The sequence below is a fragment of the Euprymna scolopes genome, chromosome 2, assembly GCF_053919585.1.
Source record: "Euprymna scolopes isolate OS-2025 chromosome 2, ASM5391958v1, whole genome shotgun sequence".
Lineage (NCBI taxonomy): Eukaryota > Metazoa > Mollusca > Cephalopoda > Sepiida > Sepiolidae > Euprymna > Euprymna scolopes.
In genome coordinates, this window is record NC_136483.1 from 198,376,816 (window position 1) to 198,404,307 (window position 27,492).

Sequence of the window (27,492 nt, forward strand, 5' to 3'; positions counted from 1 at the left end):
AATTAAATTGAAACCTGACTGCTTGGTCAGTAGTCGGAATACTTATCGTCTGTTGCATTACCCTCAGTATGGAAATTAGAATTATATATATATATATATATAAGTATAATGTACTTGCAATAACCCTTATCCCTGAGTGGCTTCCGGGCCTTGATAAGTGGTGACAACTGTGTAAAAAAAAATGTATATATATATATATATATATATATATATATATTAATGGCCTGGCAAGGTCACATGAGATACAACCGAAGAAGCAAAACTGATGCTGGCCTTCCAGGACACTATATATACAAATCTGAGCAAATTTGGGCATATTTTAATGGTTTGAAAATATAGGTTCCTTTTTACCAATTGTGATAAAATTTTAATTTTAGTTTTCATAGATAAAGTAAATTTCACAGTGTATAAAGATTATCTGATATTGGATATATTCATGATCGTAATCTCTTTGCAAAAGAGGGAGATATAACATATGAGAAATATTTGGAATCAAGCCGCCCTTTTCTTGTATTTCAGATCATTTGAAACCATAGCAGCAAGTTTTAGTCCCCCACCCTTCCACCATCAGGGCCAGAGGTTTTGGGGAAATATATATATATATATATATATATATATATATATATATATATATATAGACAAATTTACATGGTCGGGACAGTGGACATGCTAATTTTTCGGACAGATATTTGGTTAATTCTCAAGTCCTTGTTAGGCGACTTTAAAAAAGTTTATCTACCACGGAAGAAAACCAGTCCTCAAAAGAGTTCTTTTCATTCTGGGGGGGGGGCGGGGGGGGAGATTTCTTATAACGACTGTTGGTGTTACTACTACTACTACTACTACTACTACTACTACTACTACTAATAATAATAATAATAATAATAATAATACCGTAGTACCTTTAACGTACGTACGTGGGTCACGGTTTCCAGATTATAAATTATTCGATCGAGTGATCGTATTTATTAAAAAGGAGGATAGAAAACGATGCTACAAACAGTAAATTAATATATAGATACGTTAATTAATAATTTTAATATATAGATACGTTAATTTAATGTTCGTAGTATGTTATCACCGTCTATCTTGTATGAATAGGATCGCCGATCACCGAAGACGCAATGAAAAAAATTAAAATTTAATAAAAAAAAAAAATAAAGTAATATGGTTAAGCTTAAACATGAAAAAGTAAAGGACTAGTCGTTAAAACTGGAAAAGAAAAGGACGCACGTGAAACTAAAACATACTTTCTTGGTCTACCTCTTCTGTCTAAAGATGGTATAATGATATCGTGGATTTCTGTTAGCACCAGGCGTCCATACAAAGAAAATATGTTACAGACTCCTATAAGGATATGGGAAATAAACCGTAATAACAAGATATATTCTGAAATTACATTAACCAGATTACTTAGATAAATACTTTTACAGTTTTAACAAAACGGCTACAATAATATCGCAGGGTCTCCATTCACGCTGAACGTCCACAGAATACCCAGCAGCAGTATATTTTCTATGAAAGATGCTGCTGTTGAATTTTCACAGGTCCCACTAGTTATTATTATTATTATTATTATTATTATTATTATTATTATTATTATTATTATTTACTCACTAGGAGTAGTCACACAGGTCATCATCAAAGATTTCTCTTGGAGAAAAACTTGTGCCATTCTCTGGTGTCTGAGTGACAAGTCTCCCCAGATTTCCAGTATTCTTCACTTCTGTCGATAACCATTGGATTTGCATTATTGTAGTAGCCGCTTACCATTGGTTTCTCGTTGGCGGTGACCATTGGTCTTCACTGGAATTTGAGTGACACTCATCTAGCGGAGATCTGGCTAGTGCTTTCTCTACTCGGTTTTTCCATCCTCCTTGACCCTGCTCGCGTTGGTGTGGTGTCAGTTTTTGGTGACACAAAAAAAATGTTCCAGTTTTATGATTACATGTGACGCTCCTTTGTATTTTATATCTGTTGCATTTTTTTTTTCTGCGTGTTGTATTTTGTGTCTGTAGTTCATGTGTTATTAATTTCCGCATTCAAGGGTTTTCCTCAATATTTCTGCGTTTTTTTTTTATTGAAATTCCTCTGATTCCAATCTCTCCCATTTTTTTTCCAAAGTTTTTCGGTATTGTTCCTAGCGTTCCAACTATTGCAGGTGTCATCTTGACTTTCTTCATCTTCCAGATCCTTTTGAAGAACTCTCTGGCCAGTTCTGTGTATTTGCTACGCTTCTCTGTCTCCTTGATTTTCAATCTGTTGTCTGCTGGAATGATAAAAATCAACAATCTGGCAAGATTTTTCCTTCTTATTAACTATTATGGCATACGGTCTTCTTGCTTTGATGGGTTTATCCGTTTGTATATCCATGTCCCATAGAATTTTGTGACTTTCATTTTCACTTACTGCTGCCGTTTTGTGCTTTTACCATTTGTCTGGGTATATCTTTTTTCATTACATGGGCTAGAAACTCAGCTTTGTGAGTTTGGATTCAAGCTCATACAAAAGCAACAATTTCATTCATAAAAAAGATTTTTATTCGTTGCTTTCCTTTCTTTGAGGGGGGAGATAAGTACACTTTTGGGGAGTATTATGCACATATTCTTTAAACATTAGCTAACGTGCTTTTTAACATTTTTTAATTAGCGGGGCTTCATTTCTTAATTTACCGACCACTTCATAAAAGCAAACCAAAAATACCTCAGTCTAAAAGGACTTCTCCTTCATTGAAAGGCACCACAACCAATTTTTTAAGATTGATTATAATATTTTTCGTAAACATTATTCATTACTTTCCTGTACTGGGGAGGGCATGTACATTTCTTAGTCGTTATGCATATTTTTAAGAACTTTAACTCACCTGCTTTTTTAACATTCCTTATATATATATATATATATATATATATATATATATATATATATATATATATATATTTTACTGACCCGTTTGTGCGAGTTTACATGTCCTGTCATTAACAGCCACTTCATGAAAACAAAACGAAATTACCTCAGTCTGGAAGGATTCCTCATTGAAAAACACTATAAACATAAGCTAGCATGTCTTTAAACGGTAAATAAATAAATCTTATATCGTTTGGCATTTTTTTAAAAACATTAATAATCATTCATAACGATATTTGAATTTATTTTATACATAGCCACGTGAGTGACATGAGTCACCTGTTGCACTTGAAAAAATCTTAAAACTGTCCATTTAGCACTCAGCAGACTTAGAGAGAGATTTTAACATCTCCAAGAAAAGACAAAAAAATGATTTATAAAAAGAAAAAACTTTTAAGATTTTTTTTTAATTCAGATTTATAACATAAAATCGATTCTTAATGCTGCAATTTTTTAAGTTATAAATTTATTAAATTTTTTACTAGAATATCTTGTCCTTTTCTTTTCCAGTTTTAACAATTAGTCCTTTACTTTGTTTGAGCTTAACCATATTACTTTTCATGCTCGCATTTTTCTAGGTAATATATATATATATATATATATATATATATATATATATATATATATATATATATATATATATATGCGTTTTATTTTTTATTACCGTATCTTTCTGTTAAGTTACATTATTGTTTCAGCTACCCGGCCGTTTTTTTTTTTTTGGCCGTCTGTAGCATCCTCAGAGGGTTTTCTGTAAAAGTCTGAGGATGCTACAGACGGCCAAAAAAACGACCAAGTAGCTGAAACAATAATGTAACTTAACAGAAAGATACGGTAATAAAAAAATAAAAACGCATATTTGCTCTACAACGGTATTGAGCACTTTCTTCAGTTTTTATTAATTACCATTTCCACTATATATATATATATATATATATATATTAAATGGTATATTTGGTTTAAAAAAAAAACAAGGATAAAGAGTGCTAAATGTTTTGTTTTATTATTTCAACCCCGAGTGTATAAATTTAATTCATTACAAGTTGTTTCAATAGACGGGATAAAGATCATCATTTTTGGCACGCTCAATTTTAATTCCGTCTTTCATTTTTCCCTTTTCTTCTTCCCCCTCCCCATCTCTTGCTCTGTTTTATATTTATAACTTTACAAACTTTAACTTAATTTATATAGATATTTTTTCTTTTTTATCTTTTTTTTTAAATTTTTTCTCTATCGTGTGTTTCTCTCCCCTCTTCCCCTTTTTCCCTCCTCCCCTCTCTATCCCTTACTTCCACTCTCCATATATATATATATATATATATATATATATATATATATATATATATATATATATATATGAGAAGAATTTTAATAGCACTGGGGGAAATACCATTATTGAAATTGAGGACTTTTTTTTTTTGACGTTTAATTGATAACAAATACTACAAAGTCTGAAATTCCAATCTCCAAAACCAGTATGTAGTTCAAAATTATTTGAACCGAATGAAGGGGGGAAAACGTATGAAAAGGGGGGATAAAAAGAATTAAATTAACGAAGATACCTTTCGGCCGATTCTTTTCAACTATAACATCGGTGGGTTTAAAAGATAAAAAAAAATTTTTTTTTAATAATATTGAGGTCTAAAGACCAAAATTAACGAATGAAGGGGTGAAATTAATAAATGAAGTTTGGAGAGACGGAGAAGCATTCTCAAACTACACCCATAAGTTCTTGATTATGGGTGTGTTCTTTTTGCTTACACAGAGTTGGTTTTCGTAAAATAATCGTGACAGCTTCGAGAATTTTCAAATGTATTCTCGAGCGGGCTCTGTGTAAAATGGAGAATGCTCTATTCGTGTAACCTCCAGTGCAGACTTGACACTTTAATAAGTGTTCACTAATGGCCGAACTATGAGTATACAAATGCCCGGATGTTGGCTATTGTTTGTGCCTACGTATCGAAGGAGGGACATGTTGGGAAATTCTCACCTCCAATCGCTGAATAGTATGTCCCACGTAGTCAGCCTCACACTGACCATGAAATTTGTATACTACCATATTATATTCTGTGGTGGCAATACTATCTTTTCGAAAGGAGGGGAAAGCACTTCTAGTCCCAAACACTGCTCGAAACTTCGTTGCAAAATAGCAACGAGAAACGGCTGTGCTAATTCTATGTGAAAACTCTTGGCTTTTAGTGCCAATCCATAGGAGTTTCACATATATGGGACATTTATATATATATATATATATATATATATATATATATATATATATATATATATATATATATATATATATATGTATATATATATATATATATATATTAATTAGATAAACTAAAACTTAATATAATAAAAAAGGAATAAAAAATAAGTAAAGGGGGAAACGCAAAGGAATGTAGATTGATTGTGATAGACGTGAAGGAGAAATAGACCAGATCAAATTAGCAAGTAACAAACACGGAAAAACAAATAAATAAAAACACAGAAAAAAGTAAATAATCATACATGAACTGATAAGTACTATTATAACCACTAAGGATTTATATATATATATATATATATATATATATATATATATATATATATATATATATATATATATATATATATATATATATATATAACGAGGGTAGATAACAGAAGAGAGTAAATTCAATTCTACAAGAGGAGACTTATCGGGATAATATAAAGCTCAAGAAATTCCACTCGTATTATCTCCTATATATATATATCTGTGTGTGTACACATATATACATATATATCTGTGAACGCATGTATGTATATGCGTATGTATTATGCATATATGTATGTATATATAGATGTATGTATGGATGTGTGTAAAAATGCGGAATCAGATTCTGATTTTTGCCATCGATACGTTCTCTTCTAGGAAATAAATATTTCATTTTGTATAGCGATTAATTCATAAAAATTTTTGGTTTCTAGTCTCCATATCTATTTTCTATCTATTAAATACTATATCAGTCTATATCCGATACAATGTTTTCTTTATTAAGACTCACCTCCTGGAATATATTAATTTTTTTAATGACTAAAAATCTATGTTCATTAGCAAATGGAATTATTGTGTTGCGTAAAACTATGAAAATTACAAATGACATCCAAATGCTGTTTGCTGCTTGACTACTAAACCTTTTCCTTTATCTCCATGAATACTTTGTTTCAATGTCATATCTACATTAATTATTCTACTTTTCGTTTTGGTCTATGTTTAAATTCGAATGAACAGCACTACTTAATCACATCTCTCATGATAATTACATTATAACATCAACTTAAATAGTTACATTTTAAAACCAACTAGTATTTTGAATAACAATACTTTCCTTTAAATTAAAGTGCGTAATAAAAAAATGTAAGGTCTTACATCATTTTTAATCTTTTCCATCTCGATAACTTCAAACAACGACATTATTCTTGTTTTTATTCTACTAAATATCACACAAAAAGTTATTCTTTTATCTAGTTGATATGTTATACAAACGCCACATTAGAATGAAAAACAAATACATAACTCTGAGGCGTTTAGGATTTACGGTCGTAAGTTAATATATTTAGGTTTACATCATCAAAATCAGGCCAGAGATTTCTGTTTAATATGATCTTTATGGATTTATTAACAAATGAACGAATTCAACGAACTCGTTTATTAAATCATAACAACTACGCACAGTCGCACAAGGTAATACTCTTTTTGGTTTGTTTTAAACATTTCGATTTAAAATGAAATAGAGAAAAAAATTTTAAAAATTAATTAAAAAAGCAAAACAAATAAGAGAACAAAAGAAAATGTTTTTATTGAATTTAAAAAATGGCGTCACAATGTTTTGATTCTAATAAATATTTCCGAAGAATTGTTTTGCTTTGTTTTTGTTTTGTTTTTTTTTTTCTCCATTTTCATCTGTTTTTATATATTTTTTTTTTAGTTTGGATTTCGCACTCACACAATTCTGAAATTCTGAAATGAAAAACGAAAAAATTTTAATTTTCAAATCTTTCAACGATATTTTCTACACGACAAATAAATCGACAAAAAGCTTAATCAACTTAACTTTGCGTGTTTCTATTTTAATCAAGAAAAATTCTTTCCTAATTATTGACAATCAAAATAATCAATGATTTTTAGTCTTAAAAATCATTGAAACAATGTTGTTTATTTTAACAGAGAAAAGAACACAATTTTCTTTTGTAGTTAATTCTTTTTTTTTTCTTAACATTGAATAAATCGGATCATGTTTCTGTTCTTTGTCTTTTAAATTCAACTAGCAGGGAGTTGCTCAGGAGTGAATGAGGATCAATAAATGTTTCATATTTCCAATACTTTTATTGTCTTCGAAATCGGCGAAATCGCCCATTTTTCAATCAAATCGGTTAATTACTTGCTTTAGTCGGGAACACCTCGCGGTGCACTGAAGGGAAGCTTTACAAGTCCACCATACATTATAATCTACATTGCACTGTAGAGATTCTACTGTTGAAATTATTTTTATATAATGGCTTGAAATAATGTTGAAAATGCAAATATCACATATCATGGTTCAATTGTGCTCTAAATAGAAACATTCATTTCGAATACGCGCTGTCTTATTAAAGAAGTTACTTTTGATTTTATACGTCAGACCCTACTGCTTGTGCGGTGAAAGAGTGTCTCAAATGCAGAGCTTTCCCCCTCACATCCAAAATAAACAGAGATTATGCCATTCCTGTAATAACGTGTTCCCTGTTGATTGCAATGTAATGTAGGTTCTGTGCAGTTCTAGAAGGTTCACCACCCCAGGCTTGTGTCTGTTTTACAAGTATTTTAATAGAATATGCTCTGATGAACTCATTGCACTTGTGCTCTCTCGACGTACCTATCTCCGACGAACTCGACAAGCCACAAAATCCATTCCTTAACTCTTAAAGGGCATAGAATCCGGAAAGCCTTCTATTCTAGGAGCTTCTTCTTTCGGATTGTTAAACTGCTCTTCCTATTGGGTGCTTTCCTGACTGTACTGATATGCAGAAATAATGCAACTGATACCTCACTCATCTTCCCTAAACAGGATCACAAATAGTGGCCCCTTATGTTCAAGTGGCAATATGTCTTGTTTGAATTCATCATGGCTAAAAAGAAACTTAAATCTTTATTACAAGACCGTTGAAATTTGATTTTTTAATCAATTAATTTTTTATTATTAGAATTAAAAAATATCAATTAATTTTTTATTAGAATTGAAAAAAATCAATTAACAATGAATGTATAAGATTAACATTCAATGAAATGTGTGAAGGGAACATCTTCCGAGGAAAAATAACAGGAGAAGGAAAGAGATAAAGAAAAGAAAAAGATTTTTTTTTACTTACGTTGAAATATTTTCGAAAAGACTCATCAATAGGAAGGAAATTCTTTAACGACGTTCTAAAAAACGAAATAAGATGATAAATAAACTCAATTAAAGAAGAAATCAAAGAATTGATTATTTTAATAATGATAGAAATCTGACCAAATATATATGGAAAACCAACCAAGTGCATTTCGATGGAAAAAAAACTGAAGGGAAACAGTTTTGAAAGCCGCTTATAATTTTTGTAGGCTTTCGATTACTTTTGGATTGTATTTGAAAGATTAAAGCTTAAGGTTAATCTCTAAATGGAAAAATATTTGTACCCGTGAAAAAACGTTAAATGAAAAATGTTTTCACGGCGGAGTCGGAAACTGACAAGTTCAGCTAAATTTTGAAGTTAAATAAATTAATTGTAAACATCCATTGAAAGATAAATATTAGTTTTTTGGGTCTATTTCCAAAATAATCAGTAAAGTAGAGTCTTAAGGTTTTGGGTGCTTCTACACTTTATCGCCGAAACTGGAGACGCCATTTTATTTCGAGCATCTGTCGATTAGAATCAGAGGGAGAAATCAGTATTTTAAACTATAGCCGAAGTTAGAAATAAATAACAAAAAAATTAAACTAGATAAACTTCCGAAAAAAAAAGCATGAAAAAAAGGTAAATAAAGTGAAAAAGAACATATATCCATAATTGTTTAATTGGAAATGTTTCCATTTAATTAATGACAACGGGAAAGTTTTTCATTTAATTTTAGGTTAATTTATTCTTTTCGGAAGCAATCGTTCTCCAGTTTAATTTTTTTGTTATTTATTTCACGCTTCGACCATAGTTTAAAATACTGATTTCTCCCTTGGATTTTAACAGCAAATGCGCGAAATAAAATGGTGGCTCCAATTTCGGCGATAAAGTGTAAAAGTACCAGATATTGAATTAAATAAAAAAAAAAAACTTGTTTGTACAAAAAATAATAGTTTAATTAATAGAGAGTTTAGTAACCCATCTAGCTTCACACAATCAAAAGAAACGAAAAGACGTCGCGCATAATTTCTACGGAAGCCAAAATGTCAGAAAATCAATTTTATTTTTAAATGTATAAAGGAATTGAAACATTATTATACTTTAATTTCTGTATTTTTGAAGATTATAAAAAATATTCATTAATTTAGGAAATCCTATTTGTTGTAATAAATGATGACTTGTGTTGCAACAATAGATTAATCCTTTTTCTAATAAAATAAAAGTGCATTTTATGTGTGAAAAAAGTCAATTAAAATCACTGATTTCACTGACAATTTATTCATTGAAAAAAAAAAAACAACAATTTCTTAATAATTAAAGAAAATGCGGTGGGTATGATGCAAATCTTGTTTTAATTATCATTTTTTTTTTTGTACAATTTTGCTCATCCGTATTTGTGTAAATTAATCGTTATTAAAAATAATATAAATTTTAAAATTATTTTTCTTAATGATCCTGCATCTCAATTTGTTCATTTTTTTAAGTTGATATTTACACCATCATGCATACAAGAAGAATATTATAACATTTGACATTTTTGTGAAAATTGTTATTTTAAAAATCACATAAAATATTTTTTTAATTATATTTTTTTAGTGAAAATATTGAATAAACAATAAATTAATTCAATGATAATATCGATAATTCGAGAAATTATTATTATTTATTTTTATTTAATTATTTATTTATTTTAGTTATATTGATTTCATTAACACGGATTTTAGGGGATTTTTCATGATGTTTTTGAAATATTACAAAATTTCTTTTAATTTTCAATGCTTTATTTTTATAAAAAAAAAAGCAGCAGAAATTCATGCATCTATTTTTGGTACTTAAAAATTTAACTTTAGCGAAGGTGTTTTTTGTTTATAAAATGTAATTAACCCATTATTATTTTTTTATATAATTTTAGTGAAAATATATTCATTTTCACTAAAATTTTACAAATAAAATAATTGGTTCGTTATATTCTGCGATTGTAATAATCGCAGAATATAACGAACCAATTATTTTATTTGTAAAATAAAAAGAAATACTGAAAATTTAATTAAAATTAGTTGATTTCCTAAATTTTTTGTGAATTTTTTATGCTTATGCATTTTAAAGATCGGCCATTCATATTGCACGTACCTAAATGAAGACAAATATAAGACAAAACAAGGCAAACGTGCAATTAGTATTTCGCTCGGAAGATGGCTGGCAAATAGAATGAATTTATACATTAAATGTAGAGAGAGAAGGAAGATATTTTAATGGCTTGTTAAGATAGTTTAATGGCTTGTTAAGATATTTTAATGGCTTGTTAAGATATTTCGATGCTCGAGGTGCACAAATCTAAATTCCTTTAAATTTGATATACCTTTTAATCTAGTTACTATTATCGATCACACACGCGCGTGCGCGGGACGACACACACACACACACATATTTATATATAATAATCCACATACAGAACTGTTTCGCTGTATCACAGCTCATGTGTGACTAGACCCTAGCAAGAGATTGAACCTAAATCATATAGTTGATAGTCGGCAGTTTTAACCTCCGACCATTGGATCGGTGCCCGTAAACGACCTCATCAAATGCCCATTTATAAAGGGACTTGCTCATCGTATTCACAGTGCTCGATCTGCTTGTTTATTTACAAACAAACATAGAGCTTTGCATTAACGCTAATTAAGCAGCGGATGAAATCATTTTACAGTGCTCTACTCAAGGATTTTCACAACCAAACAAGCCGTGGCTCATATAAACCATGGAAGCTGCAGACCAGAAGTTCAAGATTCGAGTTTCGCTTGTTTTGGGCTCATACATAGAACATACGAAAAATCGTGAATCGAAACCCGTTTGTTTTGCTCGATCTGTGTTAGTCAATGGGCTTTCTTGTATGTGGCATAGTAGCTCAAGTGGTAGGATACTCACCTCACATGCAATTTACTCAGGTTTCGATTCCAGAGTTCGGATATGTTCTACTGATGAGCCCACACTGAGGATGAACTCTGAAACGGCCGGGCAGAGTTTTTGAAATCTCACACAAATGTAATTTGTGTTGTCGGGTGTTGTTAGATAGGTTGTGTATAAGAATGCCTCTGATAAGTAACAGTTCATTTTTAGCCAAAGTAAACAACCTTATACAGCCTAACATCACAAGTGAATTTGAAAAGTTTTATCACCGCATAAGTAGAAAGACTCGACGTGTACACTCAGCCGTAGGTTCTTTGATAAGACTTCCGGTCTGCAGCTTTTAAGGCTTGTGTGAACTATGACATTGTTTGATTGTGGAAATAATTATATATAATTATATATATCATCTCACATTCAAAACTATATATATATATATATATATATATATATATATATATATATATATATATATATATATATATATATATATATATATATATATAGTAGAACCCTGGGATACGGCATTAAAAATTAGTAAACAAAATATAGTACAGCATAGAATACGCATGTATATAATCAAATAACATTATAAATAACAACGTAAGACAAGGCAAAATACCGTAACCAGAGACTGGAAAGACATCGTATTCCACATCGTAATCTGAAAAAATGTATTCTAGGGCTACCGTATCCCGGGGTTCTACTCTCTTCACACACACACACACACACACACACACACACACACACACATATATATATATATATATATATATATATATATATATATATATATATATACTAGCATGAGTGCTCGGCGTTGCCCGGGTGTTTGGAGGTGTATGCAGAGAAAAAAAAAACGATCAATTTTTTTAACTTTGAACCCTATTATGACCCCTTAACATTTATTGTTTTGTGCTCAAATTGAGTAATTAAGTCAGATCCATGTCCAAGGAACCTATATCTAAAATTTCAAGTGTTTATACCTAAAATCGTCGGAGGAGTTTGGTAGAGTTCTCAAAGGTCAAATCGTTGAACTTTGATCCTTTGACAGCCAAATTTCTGTCCGAAAACCAATCACATAGATTTTCCTAAATTTCAGTATCCTGTATATCAAATTTCGAGTCTGTAGACTAAAAATTGACAAAGTTATTGCGTAGGGAAATGTACACAGACACACACACACATACTCACAGACACGTTCACTTTTATAGATATATAGATAGATATATAGGTGTGTGTGTGTGTGTGTGTGTGTGTGTGTGTGTGTGTGTGTGTGTGTGTGTTAATAAGTTGCTATCAACTAAATCTATATTAGTTGTTCTATTTATAGAATCTTTTATCTAAACAGGTTTCTCCTATTTAGTATTTTTATTACTCGAGTTTTCAGTTTTAACTTGATAGAGTACTATGTTTGTTGAGAAATTATTGACCAAAGGGCTTCTCTCACTTTTTACAGTTGCATTTTCCCCAATTTTATTTCTTCTTCTTCTTCTTCTTCTTCTTCTTCTTATTATTATTATTATTATTATTATTATTATTATTATTATTATTATTATTCACTCATTAGGAGTTTTCACACAGGCTATCATCAAAGGGTTCTTTTTAAGAGTAATTTGTGGCGTTCCCTGGAGTGAGTGACAACATTATTATTTTTTATTTTATTTTTTTTATTATTATTAGTAGTAGTAGTAGTAGTAGTATTTTTTTATTTTATTATTATTATTATTATTATTATTATTATTATTATTATTATTATTAAGTCATTAAGAGTTTTCACACAAGCCATTTTTAGTGATTGCTCACTGACAATAACTAGTGGTGTTCCCAGAAGTTTGAGTTACAACATGTCTTTCGAGATTTCCAGCTTTTTATTCCTTTTTTGCAAATCGTTTTACATTATCGTAACAGCCGTTAACTATTGGTTTATCACTAACAAAGACAGTTGGTGTACTCTGGAATTTGAGTGGTATTAAAACTATCTAAGGCTTTGGTAATCTCCGAACCCTTCCAGAGGAGGTCTAGTTAGTGCTTTACCTCATCGGACTTTCCAGCCGGTTTAACTCTTCACAAACATTTGGCATAATATTAGCCTCAGCTGGTACCAGCATATGCGACAGTGTATTTGCTTTCTTTAGGTGGGGATCAGTTTATTGGATTTCTGGCAGTTTTAATCCTCTTGGTTTTAGTTGAATTTCATTCTTTTTCTATTTAAACTTAACTGTGGCTGGTTAGTGGTTTATGGTTACTTGGAGTGGTTTGTAGATTCGAGGATTTTTCTAAAGATTTAGGATTATTATTATTATTATTATTATTATTATTATTATTATTATTATTATTTCATTAATACTATAAATGAGAAAGGAAGGCCCGGTCTTGCCCAGTCATAAAATACGCTTAAATATATTTTAATTCATGCAAATTTTGTATTTATTATAACGGAGCCAGTCTCTATTGAATATTATATTGTACCTAACATATAGTACTGATTTCAAAAGATTTTTAAAAAATGACTTAGGTGCAATCAGCTAAAATCAAAACCAAGACATTCAGTGTTCTAGTCGCGTTCCCTACCATTTGAGCTATTGACAGGTAGGTAAGAAAGATTTAAAATTAAATCACTTCAAGGTATGAATGAATTTGCGCATGCACAAAAATAATAGAAATATGTCGGTTAGTTGAAATGAACATTTTACATTTCAACTTGCCGGTATATTTTTGTATGCGTTATTCGTCCATCCAAACAAAGATTTTACTCGTTATAAACTCTCCTTGGTGTATGATGACTATTTCCTGTTAATTTCAGTGTTATGTGACCAATAGTTTAAGAGTTTATCGGTTAAATGTTTTCACACAGACAGACACACAAACACACATACATACGACTACTGTTTTATTCATATAGCAAAGGAGAGACGTTATATAGATATTGTAAAATTGTAGTATTCACACATGTAAGTATAAAGAATGTTAAATAAGAAAGAGATGAGGAAGATGAGATGGAGAGGAAAGGATGATGGGTGAGTGTCTCCTTACCCCTGCGAATTGGTTGTCGATGTTCTTTGAGCATGCTTTGCAAATGGACTTCCCAACTCCCCTCTCATCTGGCACGCAGTGGCATCTTTGGCAATTGGTCGGCATCAAAGACTCGGAGATGCGTTCTGTGAAGCTCTTCATGAAAGAAGTACTGGCCGAGCCCTTTTCCAACTTTTTCGAGTCGAAATAGGAACCGTTCGATTCGAGAGCGAGCTGGACACAGTTGTCATCTGGTATCACAATGTTTGTCTCCATTCCAATGTCGACGATTTCCTTCGAGTAAGCATGGCTTTTATCGGCACCTGGAAAAGCATAACAATAAAACGAAAATAATTGTCTAGTGAACCGTTTGAGAGTTCAGGCTTTCTCAGCTGTCTGGGTTTGTAATAAAAACAATCTGTAAGAGAAGAAACTACTCACAAAACTGGCAGCGCACGTGTTTAACATGTCAAGTGTGAGTATCACAGAAAGAAAAAGAAGTCAAGAATTTGTGTTTTTATCTGGATTCTTTATGTGACTTTTTTATGTGACTTTTTTATGCGACTTTTTTTTATGTGACTTTTTTATGTGACTTTTTTATGTGACTTTCATTTCCATATGAAAGGAATAACTGCTTTAAGAGTATTGTGGCCCTATGGAAAGGTCATAAAGAAAGACATGAGTCTGTTTTACAAGTATTTCAATGGTAAGTGCTCTATCGAACACCAAGCACTAGTACCCCCTTGACGACAATACCTTGGACAAACTCGACAAGCAGCAAAATTCCACTCCTTCACTGTAGAGATCCCTAAATGCTATAAAGTCTTCTACTCGAATAGCTTTTTCTCTCAAACTGATACACTTTGGAATTCCCTCCGGGCCTCTGTTTCTCTTAATGTGCTGACATGCAGAAATTCGTGTAATATGAACAGACATCTTGCTGGCCAACTCCCTAAATAGTATCTCTGCAGATTTGGTTTCAAATAATAGCCCTCATGACTAAATAGCTCTGTGCCTTGTTTGCGGGTGAAATGATAATGAAAAAAAAAACAGGTTTAGGTAGAAAGAATATATTGTACAAGTGAATACAAAGAAAGGTTGTCGATATTTACCGACTATTGAGTTAGACAGTTTGTAGTTTCGCATTAGGTCGCGATATTTTCCACCACAAGAGTAATTTCATGGTTTATATAATAGTTATCATGGTTTATATAATAGTAATCATGGTTTATATAATAGTTATCATGGTTTATATAATAGTTATCATGGTTTATATAATAGTAATCATGGTTTATATAATAGTAATCATGGTTTATATAATAGTAATCATGGTTTATATAATAGTTATCAATCCATTATAAATGAATTGGTAAGTCCTCATAACAAAGACGGACGAAATGGAGAGGACAGGTAGTTGGTTGGTTGATAACTGAGAGAAAATATTAGAGTTGAGATTTGTTGTTATGAATTGCGGTGTTAGTGAAAAGGAGTCCCGTCAGTTTTCATTTTAGGATTACTCAATCATTTCCTTTGTTTGGTTGGTCTAAAAGAATGTGTATTTAAAATGGAAAACATGAAAAACGTGCTGACATGAAGCAACCGATCAAATCAACTTGTGAAATTTGTACGTTTATATTTAATTGCAATAATAAAAACGTCATAAAAACAAAACAGACATTTATGCAGAGAATGACCTGAGAATTTTCCGTGGATGTTGTGGCGGCATATTCTGGCAACTTACGAAAATCACCAGGATATAGCGAACCACTCAGCTAATGCAGCAGACGAGAGTTTAAAAAAATTAGAAGAAGTATTCCACAACATTATAACTGTTCGAAATTTACAGCAACAGTGTGTTATTGGTTCCAAAGATACCATGACCGAATGGAAAAATTGTCTATGAGACATTTGCAAAGAGCATTTCCTTAGGAATCCCCTGCAGATAACTAAAAATCTTCAACCTAAAATAGCCTGCCCCCTAATCTTAACAGAAAAAAAAATGACGTAGAAAAAAAAAATTTTTAAATCCCCATCAAAAAACAAAAACGTTTTGTCATAAAATGTAACTTTTTGTACACCCACAAAAAACACATTTGTACCTCCACCGAAAAAAATTATTTTGTCATAAAACAATTTTTTATACCCCCCACAAAAAAACATTTTGTCATTAAACATAACTTTTTGTACTCCCACCAAACAAAAAACATTTTGTCATAAAGCATAATTTTTTATCCCACCCAAAAAAACATTTTGTTATAAACACATTTTTGTTCCCCCACCTAAAAACATTTTGTCAGAAAGCATAATTTTTTGTACACCCACCAAAGAAAACATTTTGCCATAAAACATAAAGCATAATTTTTTGTACCGCCACAAAAACATTTTGTTATAAAACATAATTTTTGTATTCCCACAAAAAAAAACATTTTGTTATAAAACATTATTTTTTTTATCCCCACAAAAAAATATTTTGTCATAAAACATTATTTTTATACCTCCACCAAAAAAAAAACTCTTCAAAGCGATAACATTTCTTACAAAAAACAAATTAACACCAAAAAATGTTTTAATTGCTTCACGTTATTTTACTAAAAAACAATTTCATGAAATTTAAGTTGATCTTTTTTATTTATTGTATTTCAATTTTTCTTCATTGAAATTGCTATACGATTAATGTTTTCTATCACGATGTTTTCTTTTTATTTTCTAGCGTTTTAAAATTTGAGCAGTGCTTGGTATATTCCAACATAAACTGTTAGAATATGCCAATGCAAAATCCGCAGAAAACCATTCATTCTCTGCATAAGTTTTGTGTTTCCTTACCGTAGAGATAAGTGTCATTTGTGTTCAGGTTTCCTTTCGTCTTAACGTCATGGTCAGCCAGCACGTGCAATGTGATGTCATAATCGTTAAGCATCTGCTCCAGTTCCCAGGTGGTCACTTTTCTCTCATGACAACCGGTGCATGTCACCAAGATAATGGTCTTACGTGCCCCAGCACGGAACGGGTACTCAGTGGCCCTCATAATTGCCCTCATCACATCGATATAGTACAAAAACTTTGTGTAGCTAAGTTTCTCCAAGTACTGGATCATCGATCGGCTGCTGGACATCATCTTACCGTCCATCGTGTGAACGTAATCACGTTGCTGGTAAAAACTGGCAAATCCGATCAGACCAAACCGGGTGTCGTGAACACCTAGAATAAAATGCAGAAAAAAAATTCACATGCATGAAAAATTTAAAAGAATAATGATCATTACTTAATTATCTTAATTAATTTGTTTCCACGTATGAAGTATTTTGAAGATGATTTGTGATATTTGAAAGCGATAATGATTTTTGTATTTTTATACAATATTTCGAAACGCACCTGCGTTTTTCATCAGGTATTAAATATGTGTCCATTCGCTCATAAATTAATTAATCGATTATTATTAACTTAAGAACTAGCTGTTCTAATGTTAAACTTTATTTTTAATTTAATCAAAATTTCATTAAAATATTTTTATGGAAATCGCTCCAGACAAAACACGTAGCCACCAAATGTAGGGAACTTAAAAATACTTCAAGGTCAAAAAGCAACAATAAGTATTTGATGGATAGATTATGACCCAGAAAACAGCAATTCTTCCCTCTTTGTCAGGAACATCATTAATAGAATGTAAGGACTAAAGGACAAAATACGGGAGGCGAGAGTTACGAGGCAAAAGTAAACTTAAGGTTCACTTTCAACTCGCTTTAATCTTTTCTGTCCTCGGTTAGGGAGGAAGAAATTCTCCTAAATGGAAGCAGTTGTATTTTTTTTATTTTTGTCTCAGTTGAGAGTGCCGCTTTTTGTGGAACTGGATTTCTCCTCATTAAAAGCCGCCCTTGTGTCAAACTCTGCCCTCGTGGGGAACAAGCCAAAAATAAGTGATGCCACTGTCAAGGCAATAAAATGACAAAGCAAATCAATTTCAAACTCATGTCGATTTCAATTCGTAATCGATATTGCACTCTTTTTTATTTGCATTGTTTTTGGACTATTGTGCTCAATACTCATATTTATCTTTTGCATTATGGCCGATGTACCCTTCGGTCTTCTTCAATGATTTTTATGAACGCTAAAACCCAAATGCCTCTAATTGCTTACTCTCTTTCTTTCTCCGCTTGGTTTGGATTTGCTTTCTTTGTAACTTTTTAGAGTTTTTTTATTCATGGAAATCATTCCAGTCAAGGCATGAAGTCACTTAATGTAAGGAGTTAACAAGAACGAAAGATAATTATTGCAAAAGAAGATGCCTATTGATCTTAGTCTTGATCAGCATCCCCGAGTGGGTAGTTGGACATTTGCTACACAATCCTCAGGAACTGTTATCAGAAATAGATGCAGAAGTGAGGCTTGCTGGTCCTGACGATCTGGGAGACAGGTCAGGAATGTTACTGTTTGTCAAGAAATGAGATATAGAAAAGTATGGATGATGCTACCAGCTGTGTCAGTGTAGTTAGAGAAGCCAAGCCAATTATTGTGGTGGCGTTAAAGTCATCAAATACATGTATTTGGGCGCTAGTGTCAAGGGAGAGTGCTACGTCTATGCTGTCAGAGACATGATTGATTAGAGTACAGTCCTAGGTCGGGGGGGAGAGTGATAAAAAATATATAGGTAGTATACTCTATGGAATACCTTACTTAAAATATATCCAATGGTTTGAAATTTATTTTATTTTCAAAATATATTAATACAATAACTTTTTAGTCTTTTAAAGATGGAAACTTATAGCTGTTGACTTAGAATGCGTTCTTTATGTCAAATTGATGGTTGAATACGATTAAATTTGTGCTTATTTTTGCGTTAAATGCCAATTCCTATTATTTCATATTAATCCTTATTAGTCCCTATGTGTACATCGAACGGATACCATCATGCTAGTTCGCCTTATGCACCTTATCATAACAAAGATCCATACAAAATTTCAGCCAGATCAGCCCAGTAGTTTCTGAGAAAAAGTGAGAGTAAATGTAGTGATTTATGTCTATTAATTCCTATTAATCCCTAACTGTACATCGAACAGATACCATAATACTTAGTTCGCTGCACCTTCTCATAAAAAGGTCTATAGAAAATTTCAGCCAAATCGATCCAGAAGTTTATGAGAAAAAATATAGCAGACAGACAGAATAATAAAAATAAAAGATCAAAATTTCATAAAAAAAAGAAGTAAAACATCCCTAAACAAAGAAAAGCAATCAATAAAATCAGATTGATAAAACTCCCAACAGTTTCTAAAAGGTTTTCGGTATCTTCTGTACCAATAAACAAGCAGGTTGATCTTGAAATAAAGATGGGGATAACTTAAACGAGAAGAAACGAAATAAAGGTGAAATTTGGGAGTACATGATGTCCTTCCAAAATAAAAATAATTTGAAAAGGTTAAAGGCAAAATAAAAATGGTAAGTGAATATTTTGGAGATTTTTAGTCCCAAAAAATAAAAGGGGACAGAACTCACTCCCTCATCTTGCTAAAAGATACCTTAATCGGGCTAGGGTTCATAACCGCGTGCACTATACCTGACTACAAGCTTGCAACTTATGCCTACTTTTCATTCAATTCTATGGAACATAATATTTTACCATCACATCTAATTTTGATCTTAAACTTATGCTTAAAGATTAACATTAAAATTTGAATTGCATAGAATCCACTCAGACACAGTGTTCACTCTACCATTCTAACTATGGGCATGATTGCAAGAAACCTAATTTACTTATTTCTAAATCATGGCAAATTGACATTATAACTAAATTAAGCAACATCCAGTTGTAGCGGTTTCAATCTATGGTTCCCCTGTAAACATTCGCAACAAATACTCGTCTAGCTACAATGAATATCAACAATTTCTCTCACTTTCTATCTGTGCCAAAAACAAAACGAAAATTCTATGAGCAAAATTTCTTTGCTACAACTGTCCGTCTATGGAACACAATACTAATGAACTGCTTCCCAGCTGACTACAAGATGGTCGTTTTCAAATCTAAGGCAAACAAATTCTTGTTGAGCCGTCCTCTTAAATGATCGAACCCTATCCAAATTACACCACTACTGAACATCACAGCGTTGTCTCACCGTCTACCTAACACTGATCACTGCTTATCCTCGAGTAGCCTTTAAGCCTTGGTAAGTGGTGCCCCGACACTAGTTAAATAAAATACTAACTGTTCAGAAGCGATGATACCTTATTGATCTCCAGAAGAGCAGAAGTTTGCCAAAGTTAAAAAAGACTGTGCTGTGCTGTTTCTCCCACAGCATTGTTGCAGTACAGAAAACAAATACTACACTTTGATCCTATTTGGAATCAATCATTTTTGCAATGTATTGAAAAGTCTTTTGTGGGGACGTAAATAACCAGTAAAACCTACCTGAGTCCTTTGGGATTTTTTCACCTCTGACTGAGAACACAACACTTTGATCTTTGCTAAAAAATGTTCAATTAGTTCACTCGCCTCCCACCTTATTATAAAGGTTTGGCACAAGGTTAGTTTATAGCGAGGGCGCAAATATTTTCTCATTGATCCTGTTTGGCACTTCCTTGCAGAAAAAGCGTCTCTATATTTCTATCAGCAAAAGACAATAAACCATTAGTCGTTTTTTAAAGGAGATAACGCTTGGAATGATAGTTTTTACCTGCCTCTCAACATCAGTATTTCATTTTGATGAGGGCTGGATGTGACACAAGGTTGAACTTAGTGAAATGTGACCATTGCTGGAGCGCACATGAGCGTTCATGGAAGTTACCAATATCTAAAGTAGCCATGATCAGACTCCTCGCCATCCATTAGCGAAGGTAGGGAATGTCATGCCTGGGAGTATATCTTCAGAAGACAAAGCAGCAAGGACCTATGACGTAATGGATAAAGTACTTGGTAAAATCAATAGTAAGTTACACTCTTCTGGAGATTAAAGGTTCAATTCTCAGTGAGGACAACATTCAAAATATAATTACGAATGACTTAGGACTTTTACTCAGTCATGGCTGACAGAACGAGACCATGCTATCACTATGGATTAAATAAAGGGCTTCATTTGAAATTTCATGCAGATTCCCGAGATTGACAGAAAAATTTCTGAGTTCAACAAGATACACTTGAAGAAGATCGGACGTTACATTGACAGAAACGTTATGAAAATAACATTCAAGATTAGAACAGTAATCTGAAGAATCCAAATACAAAACACAGCACAGATACTACATTTTGGTCTTAAAACTGTGAATTATTAGTCAAAATGATTCAATGCTTATATGTGCTTGTAAATTGTACGTACCTTTCTGAGCCAAGGTTGATGTTATGTGTTGGACGATTTCCGGCAGTCGAGCACCAACGACACTGTTGCATCTTCCTTGTTCAACCACAAATATGATATCAGCAGCAGCCGGCACTTGGTGTGACGTCAGCAACATGCTTTCCGATTGGTGGAACGTATTTCCCGCCATGCTCTGGCAACTCACTGGAAGAAAGAGAACACAACAAATGCAGAAAAAAATTATTCAAACCAAAGAAAAAATAATTTAATTTCAAAATGGATATTAAATCCAAATTATAATATAAAGAAAAACAACCACACAAAAAAAAAAATGGAACAGAACTGAATTATATGAAAATGGTGAAGAATAAAAGTTACGAATAACTTTATTATATCATCAAATCAATAAGGAAAGCGTAATAGAAAAAATCTCTTCAGGTCATGGCATTTCAAAACTAAATGCTTCTCATCAGAAGAGTAAAAAGAGTCAAAATTATATTAAATGTAAAATATATGATATAAAAATATATAATATAAAATATATAATACATAAAATATATAATATAAAATATATAATATATAAAATATATAATGTAAAATATATAATACATAAAATATATAATGTAAAATATATAATATATAAAATATATAATGTAAAATATATAATATATAAAATATATAATGTAAAATATATAATACATAAAATATATAATATAAAATATATAATACATAAAATAGATAATGTAAAATATATAAAATATAAAATATATAATGTAAAATATATAAAATATATAATGTTAAATATATAATATATAAAATATATAATGTAAAATATATAATATATAAAATATATAATATAAAATATATAATACATAAAATAGATAATGTAAAATATATAAAATATAAAATAGATAATACATAAAATATATAATATAAAATATATAATACAAAAAATATATAATATAAAATATATAATATATAAAATATATAATGTAAAATATATAATATATAAAATATATAATATAAAATATATAATACATAAAATAGACAATGTAAAATATATAAAATATAAAATAGATAATACATAACATATATAATATAAAATATATAAAATATAAAATAGATAATATAAAATATATAATACATAAAATAGATAATATAAAATATATAATACATAAAATATATAATGTAAAATATATAAAATATAAAATATATAACATATAAAATATAAAATGTAAATACAAAGATGATGTAACGAATTGAAAAATAATTGCAACTTCTCTTACAATTTTCGGATTTTGTAATCATACCCAAATGCCTTCATTTTCTTTTAAAGTTGATAAGCTTCTTTTTTCTGATGCAATAGATTCAAAAATTGACATAATAATTACATGAATGATTCTGCGCTACAAAACAGGTGCTGTCAAGAATTGTGCATTTCAACATGCTTAAAGAAATAAACGGTAAGATGGTCAACATTGCGAAATTTGGAATATAGATTTTTGTCATTTATTTGTATAAGCTTCGTACTTACATTGAGCTTCATAAATTAAAGGACTCGTAGAAATAAAAGGTGAATAAACATTTTTCCCCATTAACATATATATCTATATATATATATATATATATTTAGTAGAAATGGTAATTAATAAAAACCTGAAGAAAATGGTCAATACTGTTGTAGAGCAAATATGCATTTTATTTTTTATTACCGTATCTTTCTGTTAAGTTACATTTTTGTTTCGGCTACACGACCATTTTTTTGCCGTCATGTAGCTTCCTGAGACTTTAACAGAGAGGTTTTCTGTAAAAGTCTGAGGAAGCGACGATATACATATCTATATAACATTATGATATATATTTTAAAATTTTTTATCCCCCCTACACATGTGTTTCGTCCTTTTCTGGGAATCGTCAGTGTGGAGAATGATTGTTCTGAAATCACATGATTCAAACTTCAGACCAAAGTCAATATTATAACTTTTTTCTGAACTCCTAGAACCGTGCAGCCAACTTAACAACGACTTCTTTGGCGTTTTGGCTATGAGCAAAGTGTAGTATCTGCTTGGATGCTATACTTAGTCTATTCTGTCCTTGGTTAATAGAAGGAGAAATCCTTTTAGACTTGGGTAATTTTTAATTTTGTTCTGATCCAGAGTTAGATGTTTTGGAGAGCTGGATATCTCCCACATTAAAAGCCGACCTTGTTTGGAGGAGGGGGGGGGCAATAAATAGAAATTATCATGGTAAAAGGAAAAGAATTAAAGTCTATTAATGTCGATGCAAGCGGACATATTTGAAAGCCGGTTGTTAATAGTGAATGTCTTTTTTTATATAAAATAGAAAATGAAACTATAGTACATATTTTTTAGGTGAAAGAAGTCATAATTGATATCGAAATTTGAAAGAAAAGAGACATCAACTTTTAGACAAAGATAGAAATAAAGAAAAAAAAGACTGATTTTATTAGAATGTTTCAAAGTGAGTGAAAACTGGGAATAATTAAGAAAACGTGTTGATCAAATGTTTAATAGGATCAAAGGAATATCGGATCAAAGGAATTTGGATTAAGGGGTTTTATATCATCTTATAACTCACCACAAGATTTTGGCATTTCAAGCGTAACTTCTTTTCTTTGGCATTCGATCATATAAAAGGCTGAAACGTCGCAGAGATCAGAATCACTTGAATAGGCACTGCTTCGAAGAGTGTTGCATACATGATAGAACGAATCTGGCTTAACCTAATTAAGAAAAATAAATTTAAAATGAAAAAAAAATGAAAACTTTCAATTTTTAATTTGAATATTTTCAACTTAGAGTTTTTAGCTTAAATTTAAAACTTTAATTTAAAACTGGCAGTTTCATGCAGGCTGAAGGTTCAATCTTCAGTACAGGCTACATAAAGAATATTAACAACGCTCATAGATTAAATAAGATGTTCAGTTCAAAATTCTATACTGATTCCCGAGTTTGATACAAAGATTAGTGTGTTCAATAAGACACACCTGAAGAAGGTCAGAGGTTACATTTTCCAAAGCGATGGGAGAATAATCCAAAAAAGATCCAAATTATCAATCCTCAATTTAGAAATTTAGAAACCATATTAAAAACTTCAATTTACACTTTTTTAAAGTAAAACTAGAATAAATTGCAAATAACTATTTAAAACATTTTTAAGCTTTAATATATATATATTAAAGCTTAAAAATGTTTTAAATAGTTATTTGCTGAGCCCCATATGGGGATCTCAATGCTGACCCTAAACCTAAACCAAACCATACATATCTATATATATATATATATATATATATATATATATATATATATATATATATATAATATTCAAAAGTTTTAAAATGTTATATATATATATATATATATATATATATATATATATAATTACTTCCACAGCTGAACCACATCGCAGATCACAAGATTGCATGCAATAAATATTGGTGACTGCATGAAAAATCAGATTTGTTTTGGAAGGCTGAAAACATGACATTCCAAAGAGCTTCGTCATATACTCGAGAACAAAATCCTGTCATCACAGTTTTGGGTCAACCTTTCAGCTATGAGGAGCAGCATACCAATCTCAACCTTAATGTGATGATCGTCCTATAGATTGTTCTTCAATGCAATTGGCTTTATATGATTTCTTCACATAGCTGGAGGCTAGTAGCCAGGAAATATGTGTGAACGATATTATTTGTCTTCTGTAAACAACTATGTTGGTGGAATTGTTAATGTTTAGCTTTTTTCTCATGATTGCATTTTTTTTGTCTTATCACGTAAAGTTGCTTCAAAATGTAACGGAGCATGGACGCATGTATAGCAGCAGCAGCAGCCAACATATGCAAATGACCGAATCATGTGCAGAGTAACGTCACAATGAAGAAGAAGGAAAGAAAAAGATTATAAAAAAAAGAAAAAACGTGGCCTAAGAGGAGAGAGATAGCAGTGTTACACATGTGGCCCAAGAGCAATAGGGAAAGACATGTCGTAAACCTGGCCGGGCAAAGACAAAGTACTTTGCGTTCGACACAACAGAATCTTGTTAAACACATTGAAGTATGAGAAGACTTTTGAACAGTTTACAGTAAGCTTGTGTTTAGGGCAAAGGTTTAGGGTCAGCATTGAGATCCCCATATGGGGCTCAGCAAATTCCTCCAAAACATGATGGAAAGTAAATCGCATGCTACGATAACCCTATGTTCCTAATTACTTGCCTCCCTACGAGGGTAAGGTTGTACACAAGGGCAGGTTTTAATGTGGGAAATATCCAATATTCAAAAAGGAGCACTCTGAATTGGAATAGAAATACAAATAGTCATAGTCTAGAAAGATTTCTCCTCCATGACCAAGGAGAGAATAGTGTAGCATCAGAACAGATACTACACCTTGTCCCAAGCTAAAAAGCCAAGCAACATTATCATATACACCTGACCAACTTTTGACCATGCATGATGGAATAAAAAAATCCAATATGGACCTGTTGTCCAGAATAAACAAATATATGTGTGTATGTTTTATTGAACAGCAGGGATAATTTTGTTTGTTTTACTTGCGATCCATTTTTCCAATTTGGCAGGTCAATGTTTGAACGTTTTGTTCGTGTGTAAAAAGAAATTTGCCATATTCACGACTGTTTTCGACTTCCATGAGTCGTCTTCAGGAGAATGATGAATTAAAAAATTGCGTTTATTCACAAACTCTACCAACACCTTGCAGCACATGTTACACCCAAAAACGAATTAAGAAACATATTAATAAAAAACATCATCATTTAAGCCGTCTCACATTGTAATCTGTCCGTTCCAATCGTGGAAGCCCTACTCATTCGCATAAACAGATTATCAATCAGGCTCAATATGAGAGAGGACATGCTTAAGTGCTTTTGATGATTTTAAACAATTTTAATTGTCTTTACAATAAATTCACTAAATGCAATTTTTTAATTCATCACTCGCCTGACGACGACTCATGAAAGACGAAAACGTTCGCGACTATGGCAAATTTATTTTTACACTCGAACAGAACGTTCGAACATTGGCCTGCCAAATGGAGAAAACGGATCGCAAAAGAAACAAATAAGAATTATCCCTGCTATTCAATGAAACATGCATAAGAGAAAAAAATGCTGCCTGAATATACTGACATGTGAGTATCGTATTTTAGGTTTGATTTGCATGCCTCAATGCGTTCTCAGACATATATATATATATAATGGCTTACATAACATCGTACATTAAAATAACCACCTTCCTATTCACTTACCATCTCATGAGGTCAAAGTTAGTTTAATTAGAACAATCTAGAAGGATTTCTCCTTCATTGACTGAGGACAGAATAGACTGTTTAGCATCAGAAAGTTACTACACTTTATTCCAAGCTAAAAGGTCAAGAAACAGTATGTCTATAGCCGCAATGTTGGTTCATTTATTGACACCAAATGTACCACAATTCATGTCTGTCTTGATCACACATTGCAAGGGAGATAATTTTGCTCATCTCTAAGAATGAATTGCGTCCCTTTGTTTGTTGGGTTTCTGTTAAGTACTTTGACATTTGATTACAAGTAAATTGTGTATTTTCTGATACGACAATTCATCTTTTTTTGTCTTCGGTCAGAACAAATCCTTGTAGACTGAGGTAATATTAATTTTTGTTCCAATCCAGAGTGCGCCTTTTTTTGTGGAGTTGGATTTTCCTTATAATAAAAACCGATTTTGCGTCTAACTCTGCCTTTGTGGGGGAGATAAGCAAATAGGAACAGTTTTAATGCGGGCATATAAATAATACTTTACTGAATAATATATTTAAGTTATAGTGGTCGCCTGATAACAAACGTCTGTATTCATAAAAAGAGGTTGGAAAATTAAATTAAAAAGTTGTGAAGAATAACCAGCGTGAAAGAAATATAATTTTAGAAAACATGAATATTTATTCATGTTTTTTAAATGTATAATCAAATTTCAAAAATAAAATAAACAAAACAAGTAAATTAGTTC

General features: G+C 31.3%; 1 protein-coding gene across 1 annotated transcript in view; it reads right to left on the reverse strand.

Annotated features, from left to right (window-relative positions):
• Positions 1 to 6,703: 6,703 nt before the first annotated feature.
• LOC145241318 (uncharacterized) overlaps positions 6,704 to 27,492 on the reverse strand; it is a 151,393-nt gene continuing 130,604 nt past the window's right edge. The window contains exons 29-34 of the mRNA XM_080104136.1: positions 24,078 to 24,222; positions 21,501 to 21,683; positions 17,020 to 17,394; positions 14,218 to 14,519; positions 8,278 to 8,332; positions 6,704 to 6,889 (exon numbers count right to left, since the gene is read on the reverse strand). Coding sequence (XP_079960262.1) covers positions 8,303 to 8,332; positions 14,218 to 14,519; positions 17,020 to 17,394; positions 21,501 to 21,683; positions 24,078 to 24,222 — 1,035 coding nt within the window. The 3' untranslated portion in view covers positions 6,704 to 6,889; positions 8,278 to 8,302. The remainder of the gene's footprint in view (positions 6,890 to 8,277; positions 8,333 to 14,217; positions 14,520 to 17,019; positions 17,395 to 21,500; positions 21,684 to 24,077; positions 24,223 to 27,492) is intronic.